Source organism: Mixophyes fleayi, chromosome 12 (assembly GCF_038048845.1).
Source record: "Mixophyes fleayi isolate aMixFle1 chromosome 12, aMixFle1.hap1, whole genome shotgun sequence".
NCBI lineage: Eukaryota > Metazoa > Chordata > Amphibia > Anura > Limnodynastidae > Mixophyes > Mixophyes fleayi.
The window spans coordinates 56,096,996-56,124,440 of record NC_134413.1 but is presented as its reverse complement, the minus strand read 5'-3'; the positions used below and the strand labels follow the sequence as shown (position 1 = coordinate 56,124,440).

Below are 27,445 nucleotides of genomic sequence, written 5' to 3'. Positions count from 1 at the left end.
GTTTTCACCAGCAGACAATTATAGTTGCCAACTGTATGGTGTTACTTAGTACTCTCTGGGGCATATTCAATTCAGTCTGGAGCATGTAGATTTGCTTACAGAAGTTGACTATTATACTTGTATGCTTTGTAGTGTATAATTTAGGTTATGTTTTAATCATACTTGCCCACTCCCCCGGATTGTCCGGGAGACTCCCTAATTCTGCACAGATCTCCCGCAGTACCTTGTTGGTTTTCCCGCATCCTGCCACATCTCAGTGAAGTGGTCAGGATGGGGTCCTCCATGACGTGAGTCACAGCAAACCGCGTAATGTAGGCTTTGCCACCTGGGTCATATTAACACTGCTGCATAAATGTATAATTAAGGGCGGTACCAAAATGACACGATTCCCCCCCCCCCTCCAAGATATGTTCAGATTTTAGTGTTAACATTTTTAGTTAAAAAGTACTTGGATATACCCATGGTGTATATTTTACTCAAAGGGTACTTATGTGGCATTATTAACCACAATGGGTCTGGTGACTCCCCAGTCATTGTCTCCTGTCCATGTACTAGGATACCTCTTCTCTATCCTAATCCTACTGGAACCATACTCAAGAAGGGCACTGTGAGTAGGTATGGCAATTATAACAAGAGCGTAGAATGGTGAACAATGTAAGGCAGACAAGAGGAGGAATGATTCTGAGGATGCCCTATCACAGTAAAATCTTATATATATATATATATATATATATATATATATATATATGAAAATCATTGGGCTGCTTGTCTGTCCAGTTATGCATTCAGATACCCCTGCACCGAGTGGAATGAAACCAATGCGAGATGGTCCAGTTGGATCCTGTCCAGGTTTTAGGGAGGTTAGGGTCCCGGTAGAACCTCCCGTTGGTGTGGTGTACGCTGGGCAGAACTTTGACCTGACGAGCCTGTTCTGGTCCTTCCATTAGATGGATTTCAATGACATTTAATATAAAAACAAAAACGACACTGGGCAGCCACCTAATGGGTGTGTTGGAAGAACTGCTAAGCTTCTAATTATTTCGAAAAGGTTGACAGTTACATCCAACTCATTGATAACTTAATAGGTTGAAGATTTAAACCCAGGCAACGGCAGGTACTTCAGCTAGTAATTAATAAAACAGGATCTTTATTCTTAAGATTATTTGCATAATTGTTTTTCTTTCAATGCCACAGCTTTTGTCTCTCAGCACTTATTGTGGAGGGCACAGCGTGCAATTAAAATTAGAGTGCACCACATTTGTGCATGGTAAATTTAGAATCAGACACACACCTAACTTAAAATTACCTGGAGTGAATAAAGATGTAGTTAGTGGCACACTGTCCAATTAAACACCTGTGGGATTACGATGGATCAGTTGCAAATTGCATTACAAGTAACTTCTTGCTGATATAGGTGGAAAATTAAGTTTATTATGCGGGGAACCTTCTTATAATCAGATGTGGTGTAATAGACTTCATGCTAGATGCATCTTTTTCCAAAATTTGGACATATTCAATCATAACAAGTGTAAATATGTAATAATTGTCAGGCTAAAAGGAATGTAGGCATTCAATAAAAAATTCTAATATGTGGCAGATGGTTCTCATAATATATTGGTAAACTATGTCATTACTTTTTTTCCAAAAGATAAGAGAATAGATAGAAGTATATTATTTGTTTTACAATCCTTGGTTCAGCAGGTATACTATATGCATTTATCTAATATTTGGCATGCTTGTAGGACACGAGGAAAGTGTGAAGATCTCTTCCACACGGGTCACATATAGACATGTAACAAATATCTAACATACAGGAGAAGGGGGGGTTGGGTTAAAACTTATCTTCCAGGTCTGGTGGCTTGTAAACAAAAGAAAATGTGCTACATAAAAAGCAGTGTGTATGTCCAAGTTGTGGGTAGTGGTCCTACGTGTGTAACTTACTGTACATTGTGAATTATTGTGCACCATTTTCACAGAGAGGCTTATGGCATGGTATCAGCACTAAATAGGTTATTGAAATAATTAGATCACACACAGTGCAAGACAATGGGGTATATTTACTAAACCGCAGGTTTGAAAAAGTGGAGGTGTTACCTATAGCAAACAATGATTTTGTAGCTGTCATTTTGTAGAATGCACTAAATAAATGATAACTAGAATCTGATTGGTTGCTATAGACAACATCTCCACTCTTACAAAGCCACAGTTTAATAAATATACCCCCATGAGTGTGCTGGTCCGGTCAGCTGCCTGGATCAGTCACCCCCTCCTAGGTCCTCCATTGCTGGGGGAGAACCTTGGTCGGCATAGCAATTACAGGTAAAGTACAGACTTGATATACTAAACATTAAGATTAAGATGTTTTTGAGAAAGTTTAGCAAGCAAAGAAAATAAAGATGTAGTCATTTTAATGGTGAAATAAATAACTAGTTTATTACAAATATACAAAAAAGCTGCTTTCAGTATGTTTTGTTTACATCACATTATGTATTTCTTACGAAGTATTCAAATATACAGTATATTACAAGTTCAGCTGTCTGTAATATGTAACAGCACACACAAATGTCTGATAACGTCCATTTACAATATCAGGTAATATATTCCACTTGCTGGTCCTCATCATAACAAGCTACAACATAACTATCACTCTTCGCGGTAATTTCATAAGGCATTATCAGGTGGGATAATAACATGAAGTTCGAGAGTAGAAATAAAATAATAAACTGTCTCTATTAGGTTTCTTGCTTTCTCCTTCGTTAATATCGCTTGATGAACGGACACTTTAAAAAAGAAAACCCATAACAGTCCGCTCCAGAACATGTCCTTTTCCCCTCTGGAGCGCAGCTCTGGGAGAAGTAAGTCACAAGCATCATTTGAACTGTTCGTTAAACCGGTGAGTTTTCAGCAGGATCCTGCAGTTAGAGACGATACTTGACAGAGATTCTGTTGAAGATTTCCAGGGGCAGCATTCAAGAAGGGTCGTAGTCCTGAGAGCGGAGGTAACCTGGAAGTTGCAAATAAAAAAAGCGTCAGCGTGAGCAGAGGGTTGGTATGTACAGAGACTGTGATAATAGATGTAACAAGTGGAAATGGATATGACGGCACTAAATACTTTTGTAGTGAAAATATAACTAAAATGGAAGACAGGATGGTTTCAGTAGGACGACAATAATTGATGATGGAGAGTAGAGAGGTTATTCCTGCAGCAACTATTTGATTGGATTGTAGGGGATCAAGATATCATTACAGCAACATGGAGGTTGCAGCAGTCTGGGGAGTATATAACAAAAATTGCTTTGTAGTACCAGGAAAAATGTTTTATTTTTGCAATAATAATCAGGGAAATAAAACATAGAAGAAATGATAGGATTTTTATACATAGTCCACTGGGAAACATTGGGATATAGTGTAGGAACCAGTCATATGGGCACTATTTAAGCACCTCCCTCCAGAAATGCATTGGTAGCTATTCAAAAGGACGCACCCTCCACCAGTCCAGTGCCTAGTGGGGGCTTACATATACCCAGTATCGCCCACCTGACCCAGGCCCCTTAAGGAAACATGAAGCCTGCCCCAACTGAGGTATCCATTCCTGTGTTCCACATCATCTTGCTAAACCTATCTTCTAGCACTGTGGTGGGAAAGGTTAACACTCACAGTCTTGCCGTCCTACAGAGCACTGTGAAGCAGTGACTATCATTCCAGAAATCACTGCCTGGGAACCCCTGTAGCGATTATGGCCATGTCCTGCAGAGGTATCCAGCACTATGAGTGGGGGCATTAGCGTAAACACTACGTCGTTACCTCCGTTCTTCCGCTCAGAGCATTAAACAATCATCCGCGCTGTGACACTGAAGTCGCTGACTTTAGAGACCACCCCAATAATAAAAAATATGCCCTGCCACGCTGGGCAATTAATGCAAACTGAGGGCCTAACAGGAGAGGGGTATAGAGCAGGAGCACTGTCAGTGAACTTCCAGAATGTCTTATATTGCCCTTTCGCCTGGTCCCTACACTATTCTCCAATGGTTCCTGGTGTCCTACAATGAATGCCTGAAAAATAGCAAAAATTAAGTTATGGATAAGTGAGAAGGCAGAAGTATGACACCTAATAAAGTGCTTAGAAAACTGGATGTATTGTTATTTTTGTGAGATAATTGATAAGTCTTTTATGTACGGTGTTGTGAGAAAATCAATTATACTCATGGCCTGTAATGAAAATATCATCTGAGCAAAATGTGACTAAATACAGTATTTTTTAAAAAACAAAACCACAACATCTATGGCAATAACGGTCTCTGTATTATTATCACATTTGCTGGTAAGGCTGTACTCCTCTTTCAAATAAAAGATGCCTCTTCTCATTTTGAAGTAAGAGAGGTGTCAGGATTGAGGCAGCGGGGCCTGTGAGGGAAAAGCTGGTGGGCGACAGTGAGACACGATTGTGGGCACAGGGCTTGTGAGGGAAAAGATAATGAGCACCATGGGGAATATCAGAGAAAAGATGGTGAGTGTTGTCATGTGGTAACGCCCTGCAGCGTCACACATGCCCCCCTGTGCCAGCGCTACAACCATCACACATGCCCCCCTGTGCCAGCGCTACAACCATGACACATGCCCCCCTGTGCCATCGCTATAACATATTCACAGTATCCCCCACCTGACCCAGGCCCCTTAAGGAAACATGAAGCCTGCCCCAACTGAGGTATCCATTCCTGTGGCCCACATCATCTTGCTAAACCTATCGTCCAGCACTGTGGTGGCAAAGGTTAACACTCACAGTCTTGCTGTCCTACAGAGCATTGTGAAGCAGTGACTGCCATTCTTGCAATCACTGCCTGGGAACCCCTGTAGCGACTATGGCCAGGTCCTGTAGAGGAATCCAGCACTGTGAGTGGGGGCTCAGAGCGTTACAGTCATCTGCGCTGTGACACTAAAGTCGCAGACATGCCCCTCTCTGTCCAGCACCTTCACACATAACCCCCTATGCCCTGCAGCTTAAATCACACATGCCCCCCTATGCCCTGCAGCGTCAATCACACATGCCCCCTATGCCCTGCAGGGGCGCACTTGGGGGGGGGGGGGTTCTAGTTGCCCAGAAACCCCCTTCTGCTCGAACCCTCACCTCCAGCATGTTTTGTTGAAGTCAATTAGTGATGTATTTATTTTTTATCCAGCATTGCGGGAGGCAGCTCTGCTGCATAGTCTCACTGAGGCTGGTCCTGACACAAAAGGGGTTTCACCAACTGTGTGTGTTCCAAAATAGAGATTCTGACAGCAAATCAGCTGCCATGCTCTCTCTCACTGCGGCCAGCGGAGCCTAATCTCGTGAGACTGCTTACTCTGCAGGAAAGGTCAGGCACGGAGCAGGTAGGAACCATTTTTGTCTATATACAGCAGACATCTGTTATCTTATGTTGGCAAAGATTATTTCATGCTACATCCTTCCTGGGTTTCTTATTTGATCATGAACTATAAAAAGTGTCATTGGGAGCCAACAAGAAAAGACCTGCATTTACTTTATTTATGGAATATATATATATATATATACACACACACACACACAAGTTAACCCGTGCATGATACTCATGCATTCTAGTCAAATCAAGATACTTAAGGTCTTAAAAAGGTTCTTGTCATGCATTTGGGCCTAGCCCAGGCCTCCTCAGGGGAAGATCGTTACTTCCCGACGCAAGCGGCCTTTTTAATGTGTGTTCATGAGGTAAAATTACCTCACGAAAATGAGTTTGACCCCTCAACTCGTAAATTTAGCCTTTACTAACCCTCCCACGGGGGGAAGGGGGGATGATGGAAGTTAACTGACTTGACTATTCTAATTTTTTTGTCAAATAATGTCAGTATACCAAATTTCAGGTCAATTGGATGAGCCCTTTCTGAGAAAATAGTTTTTTCCACACACACACACACACACACACTAACGCACGCCTCTACACATGTGTGTTCATGAGGTAAAATTACCTCACGAAAATGAGTTTGAGCCCTACCAAATTTCAGCCCTTTTTGAATTTTTTTCCCCACACACACTAAGAATTTAGTAGGTCAGTGTATAACTCTGCCCAGCAGGTGGCGCTGCAACTTGGTTTTTTGTTTCCACACACACACAGACAGACAGACGCCACTAAGCATTTATAATATATATATATATATATATATGCTAATAACATCTATATAGTGAATCTTTACCCACTTAATGTCTTTAGTTTTTAGCCATTAATACAAACCTTGCTATTTACTGCAAAATGTAAGTACTTCCTCTGTTCAATAAAGGCTTGCAAATATGTTTATTTCACACTAGGTATGACACCATTATAAAGGTACAGAAACAAAGTACGCATTTCAATTTAAATTCACCCCTCTATGATTAAATATGCATGGGTACACAAGATGAGGTAAAGTTTTTTGTTGTTGCTTTAGGATCTTATGCCACAGTGATATTCATACAGTTTTGCATAATTTCTAGTCCTAAATACTTATGTGACTGACATAATGACATCACTGATAATACCCTTTCCCTAAATCTGCACCCTTTTAGGTGACATCAGCCAGGGCTTGTTCTAGAAAGTAGTGGTCCTAGTGCAAAGTTTACATCAACAGCCCCCTTGCGCCTTTGCAAATCCCTGAGGATACCTTGCAACTATATTCTTAAAGTATTAGATATATCACATTTTTCAGAAGAGTAGCGTATGGCAATAGTTGTTTTGACCTCATTTTAAACATGCGTTGCATACTTGTATGCAAGCTCCACCTATTGTGAGAACCCCCACCTGCCATTGCTGTGATTTGTCCACCATCGTCTACCACACATGCAACTTGAGGCTGCTTTCAGAATTTTTTCCAGGGCCACATAAAGTTCTCAATTCACCCCTGCTCCTCACTATGTATGTGTATCTTGTGTCTCCCACATTTGTTTCTGTATCTATCTTCTCCTACTATCTCAGTTTTGCCTTTGTGTTTGTCTCCCTCCAATTTAACCTGTCTCCCCATATATGACTCTGACCACCCCTGTTTTATGTATGTGCATATCGCTTTGTGTGGTTCTGTCCCTTTCTTCCTACCCATGTGTGTGTGTCTGTGTCTCTCTGTCTGTCTCCTCATGTGTGTTTCTCTCTGACCCCTTATGTTTGTGTGCCTTTCTTTCTCCCCCTTTGTGTGTATGTCTCTATACATTTGTTCTCTCAACCTATCTGTGCCCCAGGTGAACTCCGGGGGGTATATTTACTAAACTGCGGATTTGAAAAAGTGGAGATGTTGCCTATAGCAACCAATCAGATTCTAGTTATTTATTTAGTACAATCTATAAAATGACAGCTAGAATCTGATTGGTTGCTATAGGCAACATCTCCACTTTTTCAAACCCGCAGTTTAGTGAATCTAGCCCTTAGGGTGTTTTTCAGTTGACCTGAACTCCCACCACCACCACACTCAAATCACAGTCTCCTGAGATCTGCAACTGTGCACATGTAGTATGCTGAAGCAGGTTGCCGCATGGAGCCCACTGTCCCTATTCCCCAACACCACAGATGGCAGGGAGCAGACAGCATGTTTGAGGGAAGATGAGTGGCTGTTAATAATGCTGTATATATATTAGTGACACTGGGGTCTATTTATCAATAGTTCCTTACTCCAGCCATAAGTACATTTTTAACAGCAGTAAACTATACTAACTATATTGGGCTTTTGGTTCCAACAATGTGGATCTTTTTTTAAAGTTTTTAAAAAGAAAACAAATTTATTTAAAAAAACGCTACACAAGGAATTCATTAAAAAAAATACTATATTCAAAGAATAAAGCATTTTTTAAATTAAATTACTCTATTATCACCATCCTGAGTAGCCAATAACAGAACAGGTATTGCTGTGTTACAAGCACCACCACAATGCTTGTTAAATAGGCATCCCCATGAAAACATTTGGAAACCCCCCCCCCCTAGAAATCCTGCGTTTGCCCCTGCCCTGCAGCATCAGTCACACATGCCCCCCTATGCCCTGCACCTTCAGTCACACATGCCACTCTGCTAAGCAACTTTAGCCACACATGCCCCCTCTATGCCCTGCAGCGTCAGTCACACATGCCCCCCTATGCGCTGAAGCTTCATTCACACATGCCCCCCTATGCGCTGAAGCTTCATTCACACATGCCCCCCTATGCGCTGAAGCTTCAGTCACATATGCCCCTCTCTGCCCAGCACCTTCACACATGCCCCATCTCTGCCCTGCAGCGTGTCACACATGCCCCCCCTATGCCCTGCAGCGTCAGTCACACATGCCCCTCTCTGCCCAGCACCTTCAGTCACACATGCCACTCTGCTAAGCAACTTTAGCTACACATGCCCCCTTCTATGCCCTGTAGCATCAGTCACACATGCCCCCTCTATGCCCTGCAGCGTCAGTCACACATGCCCCCTCTATGCCCTGCAGCGTCAGTCACACATGCCCCCTCTATGCCCTGCAGCGTCAGTCGCACATGCCCCCTCTATGCCCTGCAGCGTCAGTCACACATGCCCCCCTATGCCCTGCAGCATCAGTCACACATGACCCCCTATACCCTGCAGCGTCACACATGCCCCCTCTATGCCTTGCAGCGTCAGTCACACATGCCCCCCTATGCGCTGCAGCTCCAGTCACACATGCCCGTCTCTATGCCCTGCAGCGTCAGTCACACATGCCCCCCTATAAGCTGAAGCTTCAGTCACACATGCCCCTCTCTGCCCAGCACCTTCACACATGCCCCATCTCTGCCCTGCAGCGTGTCACACATGCCCCCCCTGTGCCCTGCAGCGTCAGTCACACATGCCCCTCTCTGCCCAGCACCTTCAGTCACACATGCCACTCTGCTAAGCAACTTTAGCTACACATGCCCCCTTCTATGCCCTGCATCGTCAGTCACACATGCCCCCTCTATTCCCTGCAGCGTCAGTCACACATGCCCCCTCTATGCCCTGCAGCGTCAGTCACACATGCCCCCTCTATGCCCTGCAGTGTCAGTCACACATGCCCCCTCTATGCCCTGCAGCGTCAGTCACACATGCCCCCTCTATGCCCTGCAGCGTCAGTCACACATGCCCCCTATGCCCTGCAGCTTCAATCACACATGCCTGTCTCTGCCCTGCAGCTTCAATCACACATGCCCCCCTATACCCAGTACATTCACACATACCTCTAATCATTGCTTACAGCACAGTGGCCTAGTGGTTAGCACGTCTGCCTCACAGCACTGGGGTCATGAGTTCGATTCCCAACCATGGCCTTATCTGTGTGGAGTTTGTATGATCTCCCTGTGTTTGCGTGGGTTTCCTCCGGGTGCTCCGGTTTCCTCCCACACTCCAAAAACATACTGGTAGGGTAATTGGCTGCAATCAAAAAAAAAAATTGACCCTAGTCTCTCCCTCTCTGTCTGTCTGTCTCTGTGTGTGAGTGTGTGTCTATAGTAGGGAATTTAGACTGTAAGCTCCAATGGGGCAGGGACTGATGTGAATGAGTTCTCTGTACAGCGCTGCGGAATTAGTGACGCTATATAAATAAATGATGATGATGATGATGATACCTCCATGTACCATACTTACCTACTTTCTTCAGCTCCCTTCCGGGAGCCAGCCAGTGGAGGGGGGCGTGAAGGGGCGGGGTGGCCGAAATCGCGTCATTTCGGCCCCGCCCCCTGTGACGTCATGACGCAAATTGCGTCATTTGACAGCGGGGGCGGGGCCAAACGCCGCGATTCACCGGGAATCGCGGCGTTTGGGATCTAATTCTGCCCACTTCACTAGGAAGTGGGGCACTTCCTAGTGAAGTGGGCAGAATTCGGGAGATTGCCACACTCGCCCGGGAGTCCGGGAGACTCTCACAAAATGCGGGAGTCTCCCGGACATTCCGGGAGAGTTGGCAAGTATGCCATGTACCCTGCAGCGTCAGTCACACATGCCCCCTATGCCCTGCAGCGTCAGTCACACATGCCCCCTATGCCCTGCAGCGTCAGTCACACATGCCCCCTATGCCCTGCAGCGTCAGTCACACATGACCCCCTATACCCTGCAGCTTCACACATACTCCCATATGCTCCTCTCTGCCCTACAGCTTCAATCACACGTTTGACTCACACATCTAGCTCCCCATCACATTATCCCTTCCTCTTACCTTTTTCTACACAAGGGACTTCAGGAACAGAAATAAATGTTGCAGCTATTGTACTGACTATCATAGAATTACAGCAGACCGTCTACACTGTGTATCATGTGACCGCTTCAGTCACATGACCCTGTGATGTTAAAGTGAGGTGTGGTGATTCCTAAACTGAAGGGGATTTAGCCGCGAATACAGACAGAACTATCAGATTCAGAAACAACAACAGACAGCTGTGATCAGAGAGATCGTGAGTGGAAAATATTTTCTCATTTAGCTGTTTTATTGCTATTCCTTAGGCTCCTTTATTTAAGGACTATTTTATCAGCTAAGTATTATTTACTGTACAAGAGTGGGTGGACAAAGTTAATGAATTAGCTGTGTTAATATTTCTCTTAAGCCTGATTTACCCTGATTTAAGCAGATATAGAGGTCCAGCCTACACATACACATTTTTTACAGTCTTCTCTATCAGAGAGGTTTTCTTGATATATTACATGTTTTTATGTTTGGTTTGACAGAATTAAAATTTTCTTAGGTGATGGAGTTTATGGTAGGCATTCCTATTACTCATATTTTCCTATGTATTTGGCAGTTATTATCCATTATATGCACAAAATTATTTTTTGAGTCTGATCAAGCAATTCTTTTTTAATTTTACCATTTGTTTTTTAGCATTATTTTTATTTCATATGATTTTTTTTATTACTTTATACATTTTGGTGATTAAAGAGATAATATTTGTGTTCACAGCTATTCTCTTTCGTGTATTTTGGATTAGAGAAGAAATAATAATTCTGAAATATTTGATCAATTGTTATTCTTATGAATCGCCTAATTGCATAACTCCCAACTGTCCCGTTTTCAGCCGGACAATCCCGCTCCCCCCTGACTTAGTTTGTTTTGATATTGGAGAGGGGTTTTTTGTTTTTCTTTTCATTTTCCTTCAGTGTAGCTGTTGCTAAGCAACGTCCCTGTGACACCACCAGGTCATGTGGCTGCACTAGTCACATGGTACACAGTGCAGATGGGCTGCTCTTACTGCTGTGTAACTGTCACTTTTGAAGAAAAGGTAACAAGAAAGGTAATGTAATGAGGGGTGTGGATGAAAACCGGAATGGCGGAAACGTTTTGACCTCCTACAGCGCCCCCTGCTACATGGTGGCTCGAGTGAAGCATGTTGTGTTTTCTCTCCCTATATAGTGCATTTTGTTCTGCTACACCGATATGTTCTCAGTAATATGTGGAACAATTATGCCACATATTGTGTGTGTGTATGTATGTATGTGTGTGTATGTCATACTTGCCAACATTTTTTTTCCTTTTTCCGGGAGATGCCGGCTGGGACGTGGGCGTGCAGGGGGCGGGGCTGCGAAATCGCGTCATTTTGGCCCCGCCCCCGTGACGGAATGACGCAAATCGCGTCATTTTACAGTGGGGGCGGGGCTAAACGCCGCGATTCCGGGTGAATCGCGGCGTTTAAACTAAATTTTTCCCCCTTCCTATCAGGGAGATTGCCACACTCGTCCGGGAGACTCTCGCAAAATGCGGGAGTCTCCCGGACAATCCGGGAGAGTTGGCAAGTATGGTGTATGTATGTATGTATATATATATATATATATATATATATATATATATATATATATATATATATATATTTTTGCACAAACAACAGATACCACAAACAAGGGGGCGCGTAACCCAATTCTGTATATAAAGTCGCTACACAAAGGTAATTTACACAAAGTCCAATGTACAGGAGGCAGTCAGTTCCAAAACAGATGGTAAGTCTGGAAAACTAGAAAGGAGTAAAGGAAAGACGGCACCACATAGTGTATTACCACAATAATTTAAAATAGCAATGTGAGAGAAAACAAGGTGTGATAAGATAAATACACACTCAGGAATTTAATACACAGCTCTCCAGCATAAGAATAAGGCCAGAATGGTGATTAGAAATATGCACACGTGAAAACACACTGTATCCAATACCACAGAGGAATCACCAATAATAGTATATCTGCGTACCAGATTGTAGAACTTTAAGGTAGATATATATGAAAAACGGTGTCTCCAACGCTGCAGAAATGCTGCCAGTATCATCGCTCATCCAAATGGACTGTCTCATTGAAACTGGAACCTCAGCGTCATAGGAGCAATAAAAAACTCAGAATAGTGTAATATTGCATGAGTCAGAATTTAATAATAAAAGGTAAGTATTACACTTACATAAAATCTTATATAAAATGCATGTAATGGTATCTTTATGGTACTCATCTGGGATGCATTCAGAGACGTCTAGACAGAATTCAGTCAGTTGTAAAAGGGTCTCCACGGCACTCCCACCTCGTTAATACCGCATGTACCAAACATAATAAAAGTCCTCAGAAACGACTCAACGCGTTTCGTCCGTGAAAGCAATGGACTTCATCAGGAGGAAAAATCAGTATGATATATGTGTGTATATATATATATATATATATATATATATATATGTATGTATATGTGTCTTCAAAATAATTGTTACACAATCTTATTTCCTGTTACTTTGCCTACCATTTCCTTATGTTTTCTGACGGATCAACTGGGAAATAGGAGTGACATTATATATGTGCGAAATGTAATTTTTAAATTATCTTTTCCACAGCTTAGCCCGAATGCCTCGGCACAGACTGCGGGGCTAAGGTCTACAAACAGGGTGCTCCCATTTCGGTCTCAGCTGTTTTGCAGAAACAGGTCTGGTCTAGATCACTGTCGCTTCTGGTGGCCGAACACATTAAGGTGATTTTTAGGTTTGAAATGGTACGTGAGTATACACTTTGTCATGCTTCTACACATGTTTACACTGTGCTGGTTAAGCCCCCACACAGCTTATATCTGTCCGCTAACACAAAAGCGGCATTACGCTGTTCAGATATAAAACCATCCGGACAAAGACGCTGTTGTTCACCATCTTCCACAGATGGACAGGATTTTATCTTTCACTGTTGTCACAGTCAGAATAAGGATGTAGTTCATTTCTCACCAGAGGATGTCTATCTCCATCTTGTTTTACTAGCAAGAGGAATATTCCTTCTGATTACACTCATGAGGTGGATAATCCCAGCTTAAACTTTACACAGTTTTCGCATTTGCAAAACAACAGTCTATACTTGGTTTTCAGTTTTCAACCTAAGCCTTAGTGACACCCTAATTGGGAAAATGTTTTTCCTCATATCTTAGACTTGGGGGTAAATGTATCAAGCTGAGAGTTTTCCGGCGGGTTTGAAAAACCAATCAGATTCTAGCTGTCATTTATTTAGTACATTCTACAAAATGATAGCTAGAATCTTTCAAAAACCCGCCGGAAAACTCTCAGCTTGATACATTTACCCCTTGGTGTCTGTCTTTTGACAAAGACCAGGTAATCAGTAATAGACTGGCTATATTTTCACCTCCCCTACCTCTCCAGAGTCAATACAGGGGAAGTAATCCCTGCTGGTGACAATCCTGTGGCTCTGCAGTTCTCTTATTCTGCTGTCCCCGGCGGGAGCAGACAAAGAAGTCCTCCTACACAGAGCAGGGGCTGGTAAAGGGTTTTATCTAGCGGCTCTCGGACAGAAGAAGTTCTCTAGCCTTTATTCACATTAAGGGTTAATGGGGTGGTTTGTATTCACCCAGCAGCGTCATAGCTGGTAGGCATACAGCTATTCAGCTATGATACCAATAGTTAGCCACATGCTTACAGGACTACGTTCCAATATCGGAACTCTCAATTTGCACCATTACAAACGAGTATCCAAAGGCTTCTGGCGGTAGGTGTGCTTTCTTTGTTTTATGTCAGCGACACCAGGCCATGATGTTTACGTGTTCAATCCGTTCATCCTCTGTTGATCTGAGGTCAGGGTGCCACATCCCCAGTCAGGCTTAGCCTTACAAGGGTGATTATAGTTTATGTACAGTGGCAGTCAGGTAAACATCCATAGGTCTGGGGACATTCCCCGGAGGTGGAAGTTATTTATTACACCCAACGCTTAGCTTACAGCTAGACGTTTTCAGCAGAATATTATACTTGCAGCCTTGCATTATTGGGTTCACATGTGGTTACTTTGAGCCTACCCAGCTCTTCGCCTATTCTACCACACTAGAAGCGTTGGCTTATGCCTTATCTTCTAGATTGGAGTTTTCAGTATCTTCCTACCGAAGAACACGCTCATCTCTCTTCTACACAGTTTCAAAATGCTCCTGGCAGAATTTACTTTCAGTAACAGGAGTTTCTGTTTTGCAAAATAGGATACCAAGTTTCTACTTGTATCTTTGGCTCTCCTTATTCGGAACCTCTCCCATGTCTCAACAGGGAGATTCTCATCAAGGGTAGCTCCTTTCCTTGTTTTGGACGTGCATAGCATTCCTATGCTTTGATTCACTAGTTTACCTTTCGGGTGATGCTTAGTCACAATGATTTTTTAGTGGGTCAGTTGTTCTTCTTGTACAGGGGGTCAGAAAACCTGTAGAGATTCGGTCTCATAATGCAGTGCTGTTGCATATTTGTAGCACTTATGGAATTCCCGTATCCTAATGCAGGATAGGGGTCGACCTGTGGATGGTCGGAGAGGTGTGCCTTGTGCCATACTATGGGCCAAGCTAGACCAGCTTATTATTATTGAGGGCCGAATGCCTTAGCAATCAATCATTTACCAGGTAAAGTGGGTCACTTCAGGGTAATACCTTTGTGCTCTCCTGGTTAGGTCATAGGGCTCTCTGAGAGGGAGCCCAGGTTCTTTTCACATGTTAACCTGTTTTCTCTATCCGCTCTCAATCTAATGACCCTCAGGTGGATTTGTCCATAGCCAAGTCGGGTCTCCCTAGAACTTAGGGGGTGTACAGGTGATTTACAGGTCCAATTTCCTCGTGGGGGTTCAAGATTTTCTAGGAGGGGGAGCATCCCAGCTAGTTTGGTGGTCCGCCGTGTGTCTCGCAGAGCAGTGTTCTCCTGGTTTAGGGGACTAGTGTTGTCGTCCCTCTTTTCCCGGTTCCAGAGCGGCCTCATCTCGTAGTTCGGCTCTTTTTATTTTCATCATCTTGTTTGACGCTGTGGCGTCGGATGGCCAACCTTTTCGGTTAGAGAATCCTTGCAGGGAGATGGTTGCTACCTTCAATTCAGCCGTGGAGATTCTTCCTCAGCTGTTTTCTTTGGGCTAGAAACTATATTCGGTTGGTGTAAATTCCTAGAATTTCACACGTCCCGCTCAGGAATCTTTAAAAGGTTTTCTTTACCAGCTGGCTTCGATTCGGGTCTCCGTCCTTCTTCCTTCAGCGTGCAGCTTCCGTGGCTCTCTGTCTAGCTCATCGGAAGGTTGTTTTGCTTAAGGGGTTTCTTTAGGCTCAGCCCACCTTTGGTTGGTTGTAAATTTCCAGGGAGTCTAGTTCTCGTCATCAGGGGGCTTGCTTTGGCCTCCGGTGACTCTCTGAATTATTTAAGCTGCTGGCTCATGGTATGAGTGCTTCCTTGTATATATGTCGGGCTTACGTTGTTCGCTCTCTATATGAGTTCTCCCTCAGATATCGCTGAGTTAGTTAAGCCGTTTAGCTCATGGAATGAGTGCTCCCTTGTATGTCTCTGAATGGTTTAAGCACTGTATCAGTGCTCCCTTAGATATCGCTGATTGGCTTAAGCTGTTGCATCAGTGTATATGGTGATCCTTTGGATATCACTGAGTGCATTGAGTTGTTAGCTCAATGCAGGGTGCTCCCTTGGATGTCACATCTCGTAGGGGATCCGGGGCGAGAGTGTGTATGGTTCTTCCTCATTTTCTTTCCCAGAAATTTAGTGGCGCGTTGTACGAGACATTATTGGTTATGACGATTAGTGCCTGCATTCCACTGACACAGGGATTGCGGTATATCATTCTTGTGCGTCTTTTTGTGTAACGGTTCGCACAGTTCCTGTTTAGGAATTCAATGTCCCTTTAGCCTCTCTAGCGCTAAGGAGCGTAGGGGGGGGCAGGGTCTAGGTGGTCTCTTGCCACTGCATCACGACCAACATTCTGTCTGTACCCCTCTGCAGGTTCCAGTGACTTTTACAGTGCACTTTCCAGGAGGGTTGCAGCTTTTTGTACGGCACAACAGCATCATTCAATGGCGCAGTTGTACAGAGTGGCAGCGTCTGTTTCTTCTGCATGTTGTTTTCTTTGTTGCATGCCTTTGCATTCACAAATGCAGGGTTTTGGCCACAAAATATTGCGCACAGCCGTTCCAGAGCATTCCCGCCCTTGGACACAGCTCTGGTAGCTCCCCAAGGTAACGCAGTGTCCCCCAGTGGTAGGACAGAGAAAAGAGGATTTTTACTCACCATAAAATCAATTTCTCTTACTACACTGGGGGACACTGCGCGCCCTTCCTTACTCTGAAAGTAGTGCTGTCTTTGGTGTTGCTTTCTGAATTGCTTTTTCTCTCTTCCTGGCTTGGTTATACACAGGGCCTGATCAACCACTAGGCTGACCAGGCTGCAGCCTGGGGCGCTGGGTCCCGGGGGGCGCGGCACTGTGGGTATTTTTTTTTTCTTCATTCATTTTTTTTTTCGGGTGGGGGAGGGGGGGGGGGGGTCGCCGCGGAGGGGGGTGAAGGGGTCGACGATCAAAAGCATTGGTGGTCAGTGGTTAGCAACACACAGCCAATCGCCAGGCTGCCTGTTGCTGTGCAGCAGACAGGAAGCAGGACGTCTTCACTTCCTATCTGCTGATCTGAGGAGAGGAGCGACGCTGGCACAACTACAGGTAAGTGAAGGGGGGAACTGCCCTGCATATCTATAGGGAGGGGGGAACTGCCCTGCATATCTATAGGGAGGGGGGAACTGCCCTGCATATCTATAGGAAGGGGGGGAACTACCCTGCATATCTATAGGGAGGGGGGGAACTACACTGCATATCTATAGGGAGGGAGAGGGGGGACTGTCATGCATATGTATAGGGAGGGAGAGGGGGACTGTCATACAAATCTATAGGGTGGGAGGGGGGGCTGCCATGAAAATCTATAGGGAGGTAGAGAGGTTGATATGTATGAAGGAGGGCAGAGGAGGGGGGCTGATATATGTGACTGGGGGAGTTTTGATGTGACGGGGGGGGGATAGCTAGCTAGCAGAGTGGAGGTAAGGAAAATAGCTGCAAGGGGGATGGATGCAGGGTGGGAGGTAAAGAAAATGGCTACAGCAGGGGTTAAGGAAAATGGCTGTGGGGGGGGGGGTTGTGGTTAAGGAAAATGGTTGCAGGGGGTATTTAAAAAATAGAGCAGCTTTGGGGGGCAGAATCTCATGATTGTGTGGTGGTCACATGGGTGGTCTCAGCAATCACTAGAATACGAAATATTAGTGAGATGGGGCTGGTAGAGGCTTGTATTTGATTGACAACAAATATTCAGATATTGCTTATATATGCCTGTCCAATCGGGTACTTTTAGCTGGCCATAATGGAGTGTTTTGTTTTAACTAAACGGCCTAATCATTCAGGGTTTGCATTATAATACATTTTTGCATTTTCAAAAAAGGACGCCAACTTTCCAGAAGCCAGCGAGAGGATAACAAAGTTGCAAGAGAGAAGAGCAAGGACAGGTAAGAGACAATGGCACAATCTGTCTAATTTGAATGCTGGAGAATACACCTGAACATTCATATTCAGGAGTGTTCCTATACACCTATATATTCGGAGGGGAGGGGGGCGCTGCGGCCGTATTAGCCTAGGGTGGCCAGAACCCTTAATCAGGCCCTGGTTATACAAAACTGAAGTCTGCTACAGAGGAGGGGCATAGTGGGGGAGGAGTCAGGCTGCAGCTCTGTTTTGGCAAGTAGCTCCGGAGCTTTTGCGTGCCATATAAAACTGATCCACATGCCACATCTGGCACACTTGCTGGGCATTGCCGACCACTGATATAATTTATGATATCCATCAGATTGGGGCCTACTTTTGTGCTTGTTATAGGGATTCTTTTTTTTTTTTTTGGAGTGTTATTAATGTGCATTTCCTCCTAAGTTCAGGACAAGTACTTGAGTAAATAACAAAAATCAAAAGAGGGAGGGAAAGGGTGGGATGGTAACTTGACTGTTGTTAAAATATACAAACTTCCAGTGATACAGCAGAGCAATATATGTAGTTTGTTATCTTGTGGTGGAATACTTCATCACTAAAGCACTACAGCAGGTCTGGCCAAACTGTGGCTCTCCAGGTGTTGTGTGGTCCCAGCATACATTCTACCTATTATTTTTGATGATGATGGGTCCCTGGGCGCATGGACAATGTAGTTATGTATAAAACAATTTAATGTAACATAAATTGTATAGGTTATACAGTGCTGTACATAGATACATACATAAAATAGCGACAGTATATGACCTATTTGGTGGTAGATAACTACCAGCCCCTTACATGTAGCATCAATAGGTAACAGCTTGTAAAAGCAATATTAAACAGATACACATATATTGGATGTATAACAGCTGGTGGTATAAAAGGCTATCCGTGTGTACAACAACACTGAGTAATAGCCAAATCGGCAAAGACTAGTATTGGTTACAAATATTGTCCAAATGCGGATTCCATAAGTTCATTCCTCCTGAGTGAGGATATGTAACAGATAGGGTGCAGATACTGAATAATCCCCAAATAGGAATGATTTGGTTCAAAAACAAAGTCCTGGTTTGAGAGTGTTAGTAAGAGCCAGACAGGTCCATCGGATGAGCCCAGTTATGGAGGCTGGTTTAGAGACTTACCCTTATTTGGCTATTGGCTAACAGTGCATACTGGGACTTGTAGTTTCGCAACACCTTGAGAGCCACAGGTTGTCCAGCCTGCACTGTTTCCTGGTACATGGCCCACTAAGTCCTCTTTCTATATAATAGATTTATATAATTGATTATATTCAACAGGGTTGCTGTCCTACGTGAAAAGTTGCGAGGCCTACCCTGTAGATATCTTGCAGTTAGTGGCAGTCCAGAGTAGTGATAGTGGCACAGAGAGCCAGAAGAATGACAGCCCAAAATGTACTATGTCAATGGATAATTCTATTTGAAGCTAAACAAAAAATAAGCTTTGGATGGAATATCATAACTATAAACTGGCCCACAAAAGTTACATAGCATGTAGCTGCATTTAGAATATTTGGCGGGACCCGAAGTCCGCTTTAAAGTTAGGGTATTCCAACTCAGATGGAGTTATTGGTTTTGTGTGGAACTATTCTTTAATGATCAATCTGTGCAGGTCTGAAAGCGACTTGTCTATGGCTGATTGCCATTCACCAGAGACTTCCAGACATACAGAAAATGTGGCTCCAGACCCTTCTATTTACACAACATGGCCTTTCTGGAATAGAGTTTAAGCCGGCGGTTCCCAAAGTGTGTGCCGCGGCTCCCAGGGGTGCCGCGGCGCTGTCACTGGGGTGCCGCGGGCCATCCATAAAAAAAAAAAAAAAAGAGAACACAGAAACTTACCAATCCGTCTGGCGTCCGGACCCAGCAGCCTCCTCTCTCCCGCAGCAGCTTGATACTGACGTCGATATTCAGTGACAGCTGCGGGAGAAAGGAGGCTGCTGGGTCCGGACGCCCGACGGATTGGTAAGTTTCTGTGTTCTCTTTTTTTTTTTTTTATGGATGGCGTGGGACAGAGTGGAAAGGATCGTGAGAGCAGGGCAGCAGAGGACAGTGTGAGAGCAGGGCAGCAGAGGACAGTGTGAGAGCGGGGCAGCAGAGGACAGTGACAGCGGAGGGGGACAGTGGGGCAGCAGAGGGGGGCAGCGTGACGGGGCAGCAGAGGGGGCAGAGTGCCTGGATGCAGAGGGGGGCAGCGTGGCAGAGGGGGCAGCATGACAGGGGGCACCAGAGGGCGGCAGCGTGACAGAGGGCTGCAGAGGGGGCAGCGTGAGAGAGGGCAGAGGAGGGGGACAGCGTGACAGGGCAGAGGAGGGGGACAGCGTGACAGGGCAGAGGAGGGGGACAGCGTGAGAGATGGCAGAGGAGGGGGCAAGCGTGAGAGATGGCAGAGGAGGGGGCAAGCGTGGCAGAGGAGGGGGCAAGCGTGGCAGAGGAGGGGGCAAGCGTGGCAGAGGAGGGGGCAAGCGTGGCAGAGGGCAGTGGAGGGGGACAGCGTGACTGAGGGCAGTGGAGGGGGACAGCGTGACTGAGGGCAGTGGAGGGGGACAGCGTGACTGAGGGCAGTGGAGGGGGACAGCGTGACTGAGGGCAGTGGAGGGGGACAGCGTGACTGAGGGCAGTGGAGGGGGACAGCGTGACTGAGGGCAGTGGAGGGGGACAGCGTGACTGAGGGCAGTGGAGGGGGACAGCGTGACTGAGGGCAGTGGAGGGGGACAGCGTGACTGAGGGCAGTGGAGGGGGACAGCGTGACTGAGGGCAGTGGAGGGGGACAGCGTGACTGAGGGCAGTGGAGGGGGACAGCGTGACAGAGGGCAGAGGAGTGGACAGCGTCGCAGAGAAGGGGACAGTGTGACAGAGGGGGCAGAGGAGGGGGACAGCGTGACAGAGGGCAGAGGAGGGGACAGCGTGACAGGAGGCAGAGTGCCTGGATGTAGAGGGGGCAGAGTGCCTGGATGCAGAGGGGGCATTTTTGCATACAACTAAATAAGTATTTTTGTTGTGACCTAAATACTTATTACAATTTTTTGACCCAACCACTACTAAAACAGGCCTGCTCAGTAATTATTTTGGAGGGGTGCCTTGAAAAAATTTGGAGACTGTAAGGGTGCCGCGAACTGCAAAAGTTTGGGAACCACTGGTTTAAGCAGAGATTAAAGAGTGCAGGTAGTGACTCTGCAAAGGCGAGGGCCCAGGGAAAGTCTGGAGAACTATATTTATTATTAACATTTATTTATAATTCCAACCTACTCCGTAGTGTGTCACAGTTGGGAATAAACATGGTATTAAAACAAGACTGGGCATTAACAGATAGACAAAGCAGTAAGAGGGCCCTGCTTGCAAAATTAAAATGTATATGGACATAGGAGGTTGATACATGAGGTTAAGTTACACATATTATGTTCTAGTTCAGTGTGGGATTATTTTATGGTGACTATCTACCAGCATTTGGCGCTACTGAGTACTGAGGTGCATCGTCTAACACGCCTCTGGTATTCACCAGGGACCCCAGCATGGAGGTATGGACTTAGCTGCTAGGGACATGCAGATTGCGGCCCTCAGTGCCAGTTTCTGGTGAGGTAGGTGGTGAGAAAATTGTCAGGCAAGCCGGTCGGTAACAGGAGGTCACGTAAGAGCCGAATTGAAGTTCAAAGGGATAGTCAGGGAAGCCGGGTCAGAACCAAGATAGCAGAATCCAAATGAATGAGGAGAATGGTCAAGGATGCCGGGTCAAAACCAAGAGGGCAACAGGAGCCCAATCGAATATCAAGAGAGTGGTCAGAAACAATCAGGAAATCAACACCAAGAATCAAACAGGAAAGGAACCAAAATGCTGGTGCTGGATATGACCCAATACACTTGCAGCAATGGACTGCCAGAGTCTGCTTTATTTAGGGAAGCTTGAATCAGGTGGTGCTATGGAGAAGCTTGTGCACCAGAGAATTGCCGGCATTGAGCAGAAGCGCCTCCCGTTGCCAGGTGACACTCGCAGAAACAGGAAGGCTTCCATCCCTGGGAAGGAGCAGGTAAATGGGGATGGCGCCTGACATTCAGCCCGATAACAACGGGAAAAAGTACTTCGTTAGGCTATGTGATCCAATAGGGTTAGATGGTTTTTGAATATAGAAGAATAAAAAATTTAGATTATACTGGTGAAAATCTGGCTAGGAAAGATCAATAAGGAGGGAATTGCAATAGTCAATGTGTGACATAGTGAGGGTTTTATGGATGGGTTGTAAGAGTTTATATTAAGGTGGTTAAGAATTGTGTGTGTGTGTGTTTGTTTTTTTTCTCTGAGTTTTGGGTGTTCTTAAAAATCTTCCTCGTTTTATACTTGGATTTAACACCATTTCCTTGTGTATTTGACTATGTATAAGTTCGCATTCTAAAATTGGCTTTCTTTTTTTCTATTGCACGTGATGCATGCAGTAACTATTAAGGTAACATTTTGGTGGATTTCATTTAAATGTGCACACTGCTGGGTGAGTTTTATTTATGTATCTTTGGTTTTCATTTGGAAAATCTGGTAATTTTATCACAAGGTGACATTTTTGGAATTTTCTTTGACAGTAGGAAACTTTTGTTTTGTACAGATAATGGGGCTCAGAACTCACCAGATTGCTTCCTGGTTCTGACACAGGCCTTGTTTTTTTTTTTTTGTCATATATTCATGGCAGTGGCAACAAAATCTGGCAATTCCACAATGTAGCTATAAAAAATAAACTTGTAATGATTCTTTTCTAGGATTCTATTGGACAGGCAGAACATATTCTGTATATTTTGGAAGTCTTGGTTGTTTTACTCTCCCTACCTTCATCAACTAATTTAAAGAGTGTTTTCACTTTTTTTTTTTTTACGAACTTTACCAGCTCTCTTCCTAATCATAATAATAATACGTTGAGACCTCCACCATTCGCTCTAGTTAGTCCTGGCACTTGCATGTAGAGGAGACTTCAGGCAATCACCTCCGGCATTGCTTAGATCTCCATAGTGGGAGAGATCTGACATAGCAGCTCTAATGTTGAGGTCTTTTTTTCTAATCTGGATCTTGTTCATTTTTGCTTTTCTGTATATATTTTTTTCTTTAGGTGGTCTAATCTAATCTATTTTTTATTCTCTAGGTAGTGCTGTTAAAGTTTCAACATGGACATAGTTACTGATAAAAGGTTCATAAGTAGAATCATCGGGAAGACTATAAAAATTACAACCACTTATGGATTCTTTAAGGGATTGTTATTGAGTATTAATGCAGACTGCTCATTCCTTTTAGTGAAAGGTAATTATGCAAAACATGTTTTTTCTATTTAGAAAGATTGTCTTTTGTACATTTAAAGGCATGCTAACCACATGATTAAACTAGTCCAATATGCTTTGTTTCTATTATGAGAGGTTTAAAAAAAAAAAAAAAAAAAAGCATTAGAGTTCCTTAAAAATAGTCTGTTTTCTCAACATTGTTTTAACAAAACCATGATTTTTAACTTCTTGATTGAAGATTTCTCAACCCTCCAAAGTGACCCTACATTTGCCTTCGTTCAGCAGCCTGGTCTGATCTGATCTGATTCCTTAAGAAAAGCTAATGTTTGATCTTGTTTGTGCTTTTTAGGGCAAGCATGAAGGAAATAATTATATGTTTTTATGGTAGTAGCCATGAGGATCATTGGTCCATTTCTGATGAGAACGCCATATATGTCAATGTATAGAAGTTCTTCAAAGCTAAAATTGCATTTTAGAGAAATATAAGCAGAGGGAACAAAAATAGCCAATAATCTTGGGTTTGCAACCTATCAATTCCCTATGAACTGGTGTCATTATAAAGCTCCTGATTTCGAGAGAATTGATATGACATTCTCCATAAAATAGAATTTGGAGTGTACATAAAACTTAGTTTTTTTAGTTTTACTATAAATGCAGTGCACAGTACCCGACTATAAATTGAAATGGTTAAAGTGGGAGTTTAGAAATGTGTCCCCCCAAAGCTTGAGGGAGTTTGATGCTTTTTTTTTTTACACTATTTAGTATAATATAGCATATATTAAATTATCACCCACCTCTCCTGTGTCCAATTACTGATTTCTTGTATCCTGCCACACATGTGTCCTATGTTCCTTCACCTTTCCCTAATGCAAGCAAAGCAGAGAGTATGTGACCAGCTTCAGATTCAGTTGGGAGAAGTGCATGTATATCATACTGGCCCACTTTGAGCACTGATATACTGTGTTATACACAGTGATACTAATCATGTAATTATTAGATGTCACATTCTGTTTAATGAGGAGTAGCAAACAAAAGTGAATAAATAAATGCATATGAAATGGTCCACGAGTAGCTTTGATAAAATCAGATTACAGCACATTTCAATAGGCAATAATCTAATGGGCTAAAATCTAATTGCAGTAGCTGACGAGTCTGCAATGTTGACCATGTGGCAGATTTGATTATAAACATGAAGTAGAGGAAAAACAATAAGAGCGCAGTAATATCCATCTTCACAGGGAGATTGTGGAGGGCAAAGGGTAAATATTGAATTTACAAGTGCAATTGATACCAAATACGTAAAAGCACAATTATTATTATTATTATTATTATTATTGTTATCCTTTATTTGTTAGGCGCCACAAGATTTCCGCAGCGCCGTACACCATACAAACAGTACACTATACAGGGTGAGTGTTAGGAACCCCTCCAGCCGGCACAACACAACCCGGAGTCTACTCTGCCAGTCAGGTGTTCACTGGAGCCCCTGATGGTGGGGACAGACTGGGCTGCAGACTGACAGAGGGTCGTGAAGTGTGTACCGGCTGGGGAGAACCCAGGCAAGAAGAGTCAGGTCCACGCAGAGGTCAAAGGTCGGCAGCAGGTAACAGTAACAATGAACAAGCTGAGGTCAGAGGTCACAGGCAAAGTAGCAGAACGGGTAAACGAGCCAAGGATCAGGGTCACAGGAAACGCAAGCGAAGTCAAATACGAAGCCAAGGGTCATACACGGGAAGTCAAAACGTAGATACAGGAACAGGAACTGGAACAAGCAGGTCAGCAGACTGGAGCACAGAAGCTATAACCGGCAATGAGGCAGCAGACCTCATTGCCTTAAATACAACCCACAACCAATCAGAACCTGCCCCTAGACATGGCCACACTTGTAGGCTAATTGCCAGCACCTAGCAAGACCAATCAGGGCTTAGCCCTGAAATCCACACCTGCAGGCTAATGCCTGCTAATTCAGCCACAGGCTAAATCTGCCTGATTGTCCCTAGAGCGCATGCGCGCCTGGCTGCCAGGACACGGCGCTGAGGAAGCGTCCGACCGTTGCCTTGGTAACGGTCGGGAGTTGGAAGGAAATGACGTCCCGGTCGTCATGGTGACGGCCGGGACGTTGGGACCGACAGGAAGCGAGCCACGGCGGCTGTGAGTACCGCCGCGGCTCGTGACAGTACCCCCCCCTTGAGGAGGAGTTAAGGAACCCCGACATCCCGGTTTCCTTGGAAATTTTTTAAAGAACTCCTTCAACTGTTTAGGAGCATCGAGTTGTCTCCGTGGGATCCAAGACCGTTCTTCTAACCCACGATTCCTCCACTGCACTAGGAAGTGCACCTGACCTTGCACTTTTTTGGAATCCAAGATCTTCTGAACAACGTATCTTGGTGATCTGTTTGATTTTCTCTCAGGCAAATTTGAAGACTGGATTTGAGTAGGATATAATACCGGCTTCAATAGAGAACAGTGAAATGTGTTGGGAATTCTCAACGAGCCCGGAATTCTTAACCTAAATGCGACAGAATTAACCTGCTTGATGATAAGGAACGGGCCGATGAACTTGGGGCCCAACTTTTTGCAAGGCTGTCTGAGTTTAATGTTTTTTGTAGACAGCCACACTCTCTGGCCCACCTTGAAGGAGCAGATGGTACGGTGGCGATCTGAATTTTTTTTTGCGACAAATGAAGCTTGTTTCAGAGATGCCTGTACTTTCCTCCAGATAACTCTGAGATCTCTTGCAGTGGAACGGATCTCCTGGACACCAACTGGGTTAAGCGAATACAAGGAGTTAGATCTGGGGTGAAAACCATAATTGCAGAAAAACGGAGAAGTTCTAGTAGATGAATGACAGGAATTGTTACAGGCAAATTCCGCCCAGGGTAACAAGGAAGACCAATTATCATGGAACTCTGATGTGTAGCATCGTAAAAACTTTTCTAAGGACTGGTTAACTCTTTCGGTTTGCCCATTTGACTGAGGGTGATATGCGGATGATAAACTAACCTTGATTCCGAGAAGGGTACAGAAAGATCTCCAGAATTGCGCTATGAACTGAGAACCCCGATCGGAAACTATGTCAGTAGGGAGTCCATGGAGCCGGAAAATATGTTGAATGAATAAGACGGCCAAATCCCGAGCTGTAGGCAGTCTGGGTAAGGGAACAAAATGGGACATCTTGCTGAACCGGTCTACCACGACCCAAATGGTATTGTGTCCTGCAGAAGGTGGTAGATCCACTATAAAGTCCATGGACAAGTGGGTCCATGGTTTTGCAGGTGGTGCCAAAGGAACTAACTGGCCTATTGGGCGGATCCTAGGAACTTTGTTTCTGGCACAAACCTCACATGAGAGGACATGACTCTTGACGTCAGCAGACATAGATGGCCACCAGACTGTATGGGAAAGGATTTCTAACGTCTTGAAAATTCCAGGATGCCCTGCAACCCTACTGTTATGCGCCTCTGCAATAACCGCCTTCCTTAGATGGACTGGAACAAAGAGACGTCGCTCCGGAGTAGTATCAGGGGCTAATTTCTGGAATCTCTGAAGTGTGATACTCAGATCTTGGGTCAACCCGGCATGGATTACAGAAGGAGGAATAATCGGCTCTGGGATAGTGACTGGAATGTGGTGTGCCGAGAAACTTCTGGAAAGGGCATCTGCCCGGACATTTTTGGAGCCTGGTCGGTAGGTGATCAGGAAGTTAAACCGGGTAAAGAATAACGCCCACCGGGCCTGTCTGGGATTTAAACGTTTAGCTGACTGTATATATTGTAAATTCTTGTGATCAGTAATGACAGAGATCTGATGTAAAGCACCCTCCAACCAATGCCGCCACTCCTCGAAGGCCCATTTGATTGCCAATAGTTCTCTATTACCGACATCATAGTTGGCCTCCGCTGAAGAGAACTGACGGGAGAAATAAGCACATGGGTGCAGACGATTAGTATGAGGATCCTTCTGCGATAGGATGGCACCGGCACCGATGTCAGAGGCGTCGACCTCAAGAACAAATGTCCTAGCTGGATCCGGATGTCTAAGGACCTGAGCGGAGACAAAGGCCTTTTTCAGGCTTTCGAATGAGGCTACTGCTTGGGACGACCAATTAGTTGGATCCATTCCTTTACGGGTCAGAGCGACAATGGGAGCCACAATGTCGGCAAAGTTGTGAATGAATCTCCTATAATAATTGGAGAAGCCCAGGAACCTCTGCACCGCCTTAAGATTGTTGGGTTGCACCCAATCCAAAATAGCCTGGACCTTAGCTGGATCCATGGAGAATCCCTCAGAAGAGATAACATAGCCTAAAAAGGATACCCTCTGCACCTCGAACTCACACTTTTCCAGCTTAGCGTACAGGTGGTTTTCTCGTAATTTCTGTAGAACTTGTTTGACGTGAGTCTGATGGGCGGGCAAAGATCTGGAATAGATGAGGATATC

At 44.6% G+C, this 27,445-nt stretch overlaps 1 protein-coding gene and 1 long non-coding RNA gene across 5 annotated transcripts in view; one reads left to right on the top strand and one right to left on the bottom strand.

The window, feature by feature from the left end:
* Positions 1-2,405: 2,405 nt before the first annotated feature.
* On the bottom strand, positions 2,406-10,262 carry LOC142109262 (uncharacterized). The gene is made up of 2 exons (XR_012680318.1): positions 10,153-10,262; positions 2,406-3,004 (listed from the first exon to the last, which is right to left on the bottom strand). It is a non-coding gene; the product is annotated as an uncharacterized LOC142109262 (long non-coding RNA).
* The window catches only part of EXD1 (exonuclease 3'-5' domain containing 1), a 208,068-nt gene continuing 190,867 nt past the window's right edge, over positions 10,245-27,445 (top strand). For 2 of the 4 annotated variants that reach the window (XM_075193375.1, XM_075193372.1), the window contains exons 1-2: positions 10,245-10,387; positions 22,873-23,027. In XM_075193375.1, the coding sequence (XP_075049476.1) occupies positions 22,895-23,027 (133 nt within the window). In that variant the 5' untranslated portion in view covers positions 10,245-10,387; positions 22,873-22,894. Of the gene's footprint in view, positions 10,388-11,128; positions 11,222-22,872; positions 23,028-27,445 lie in introns of those variants that run through there. The other 2 variants (XM_075193373.1, XM_075193374.1) reach the window with 2 other exon arrangements.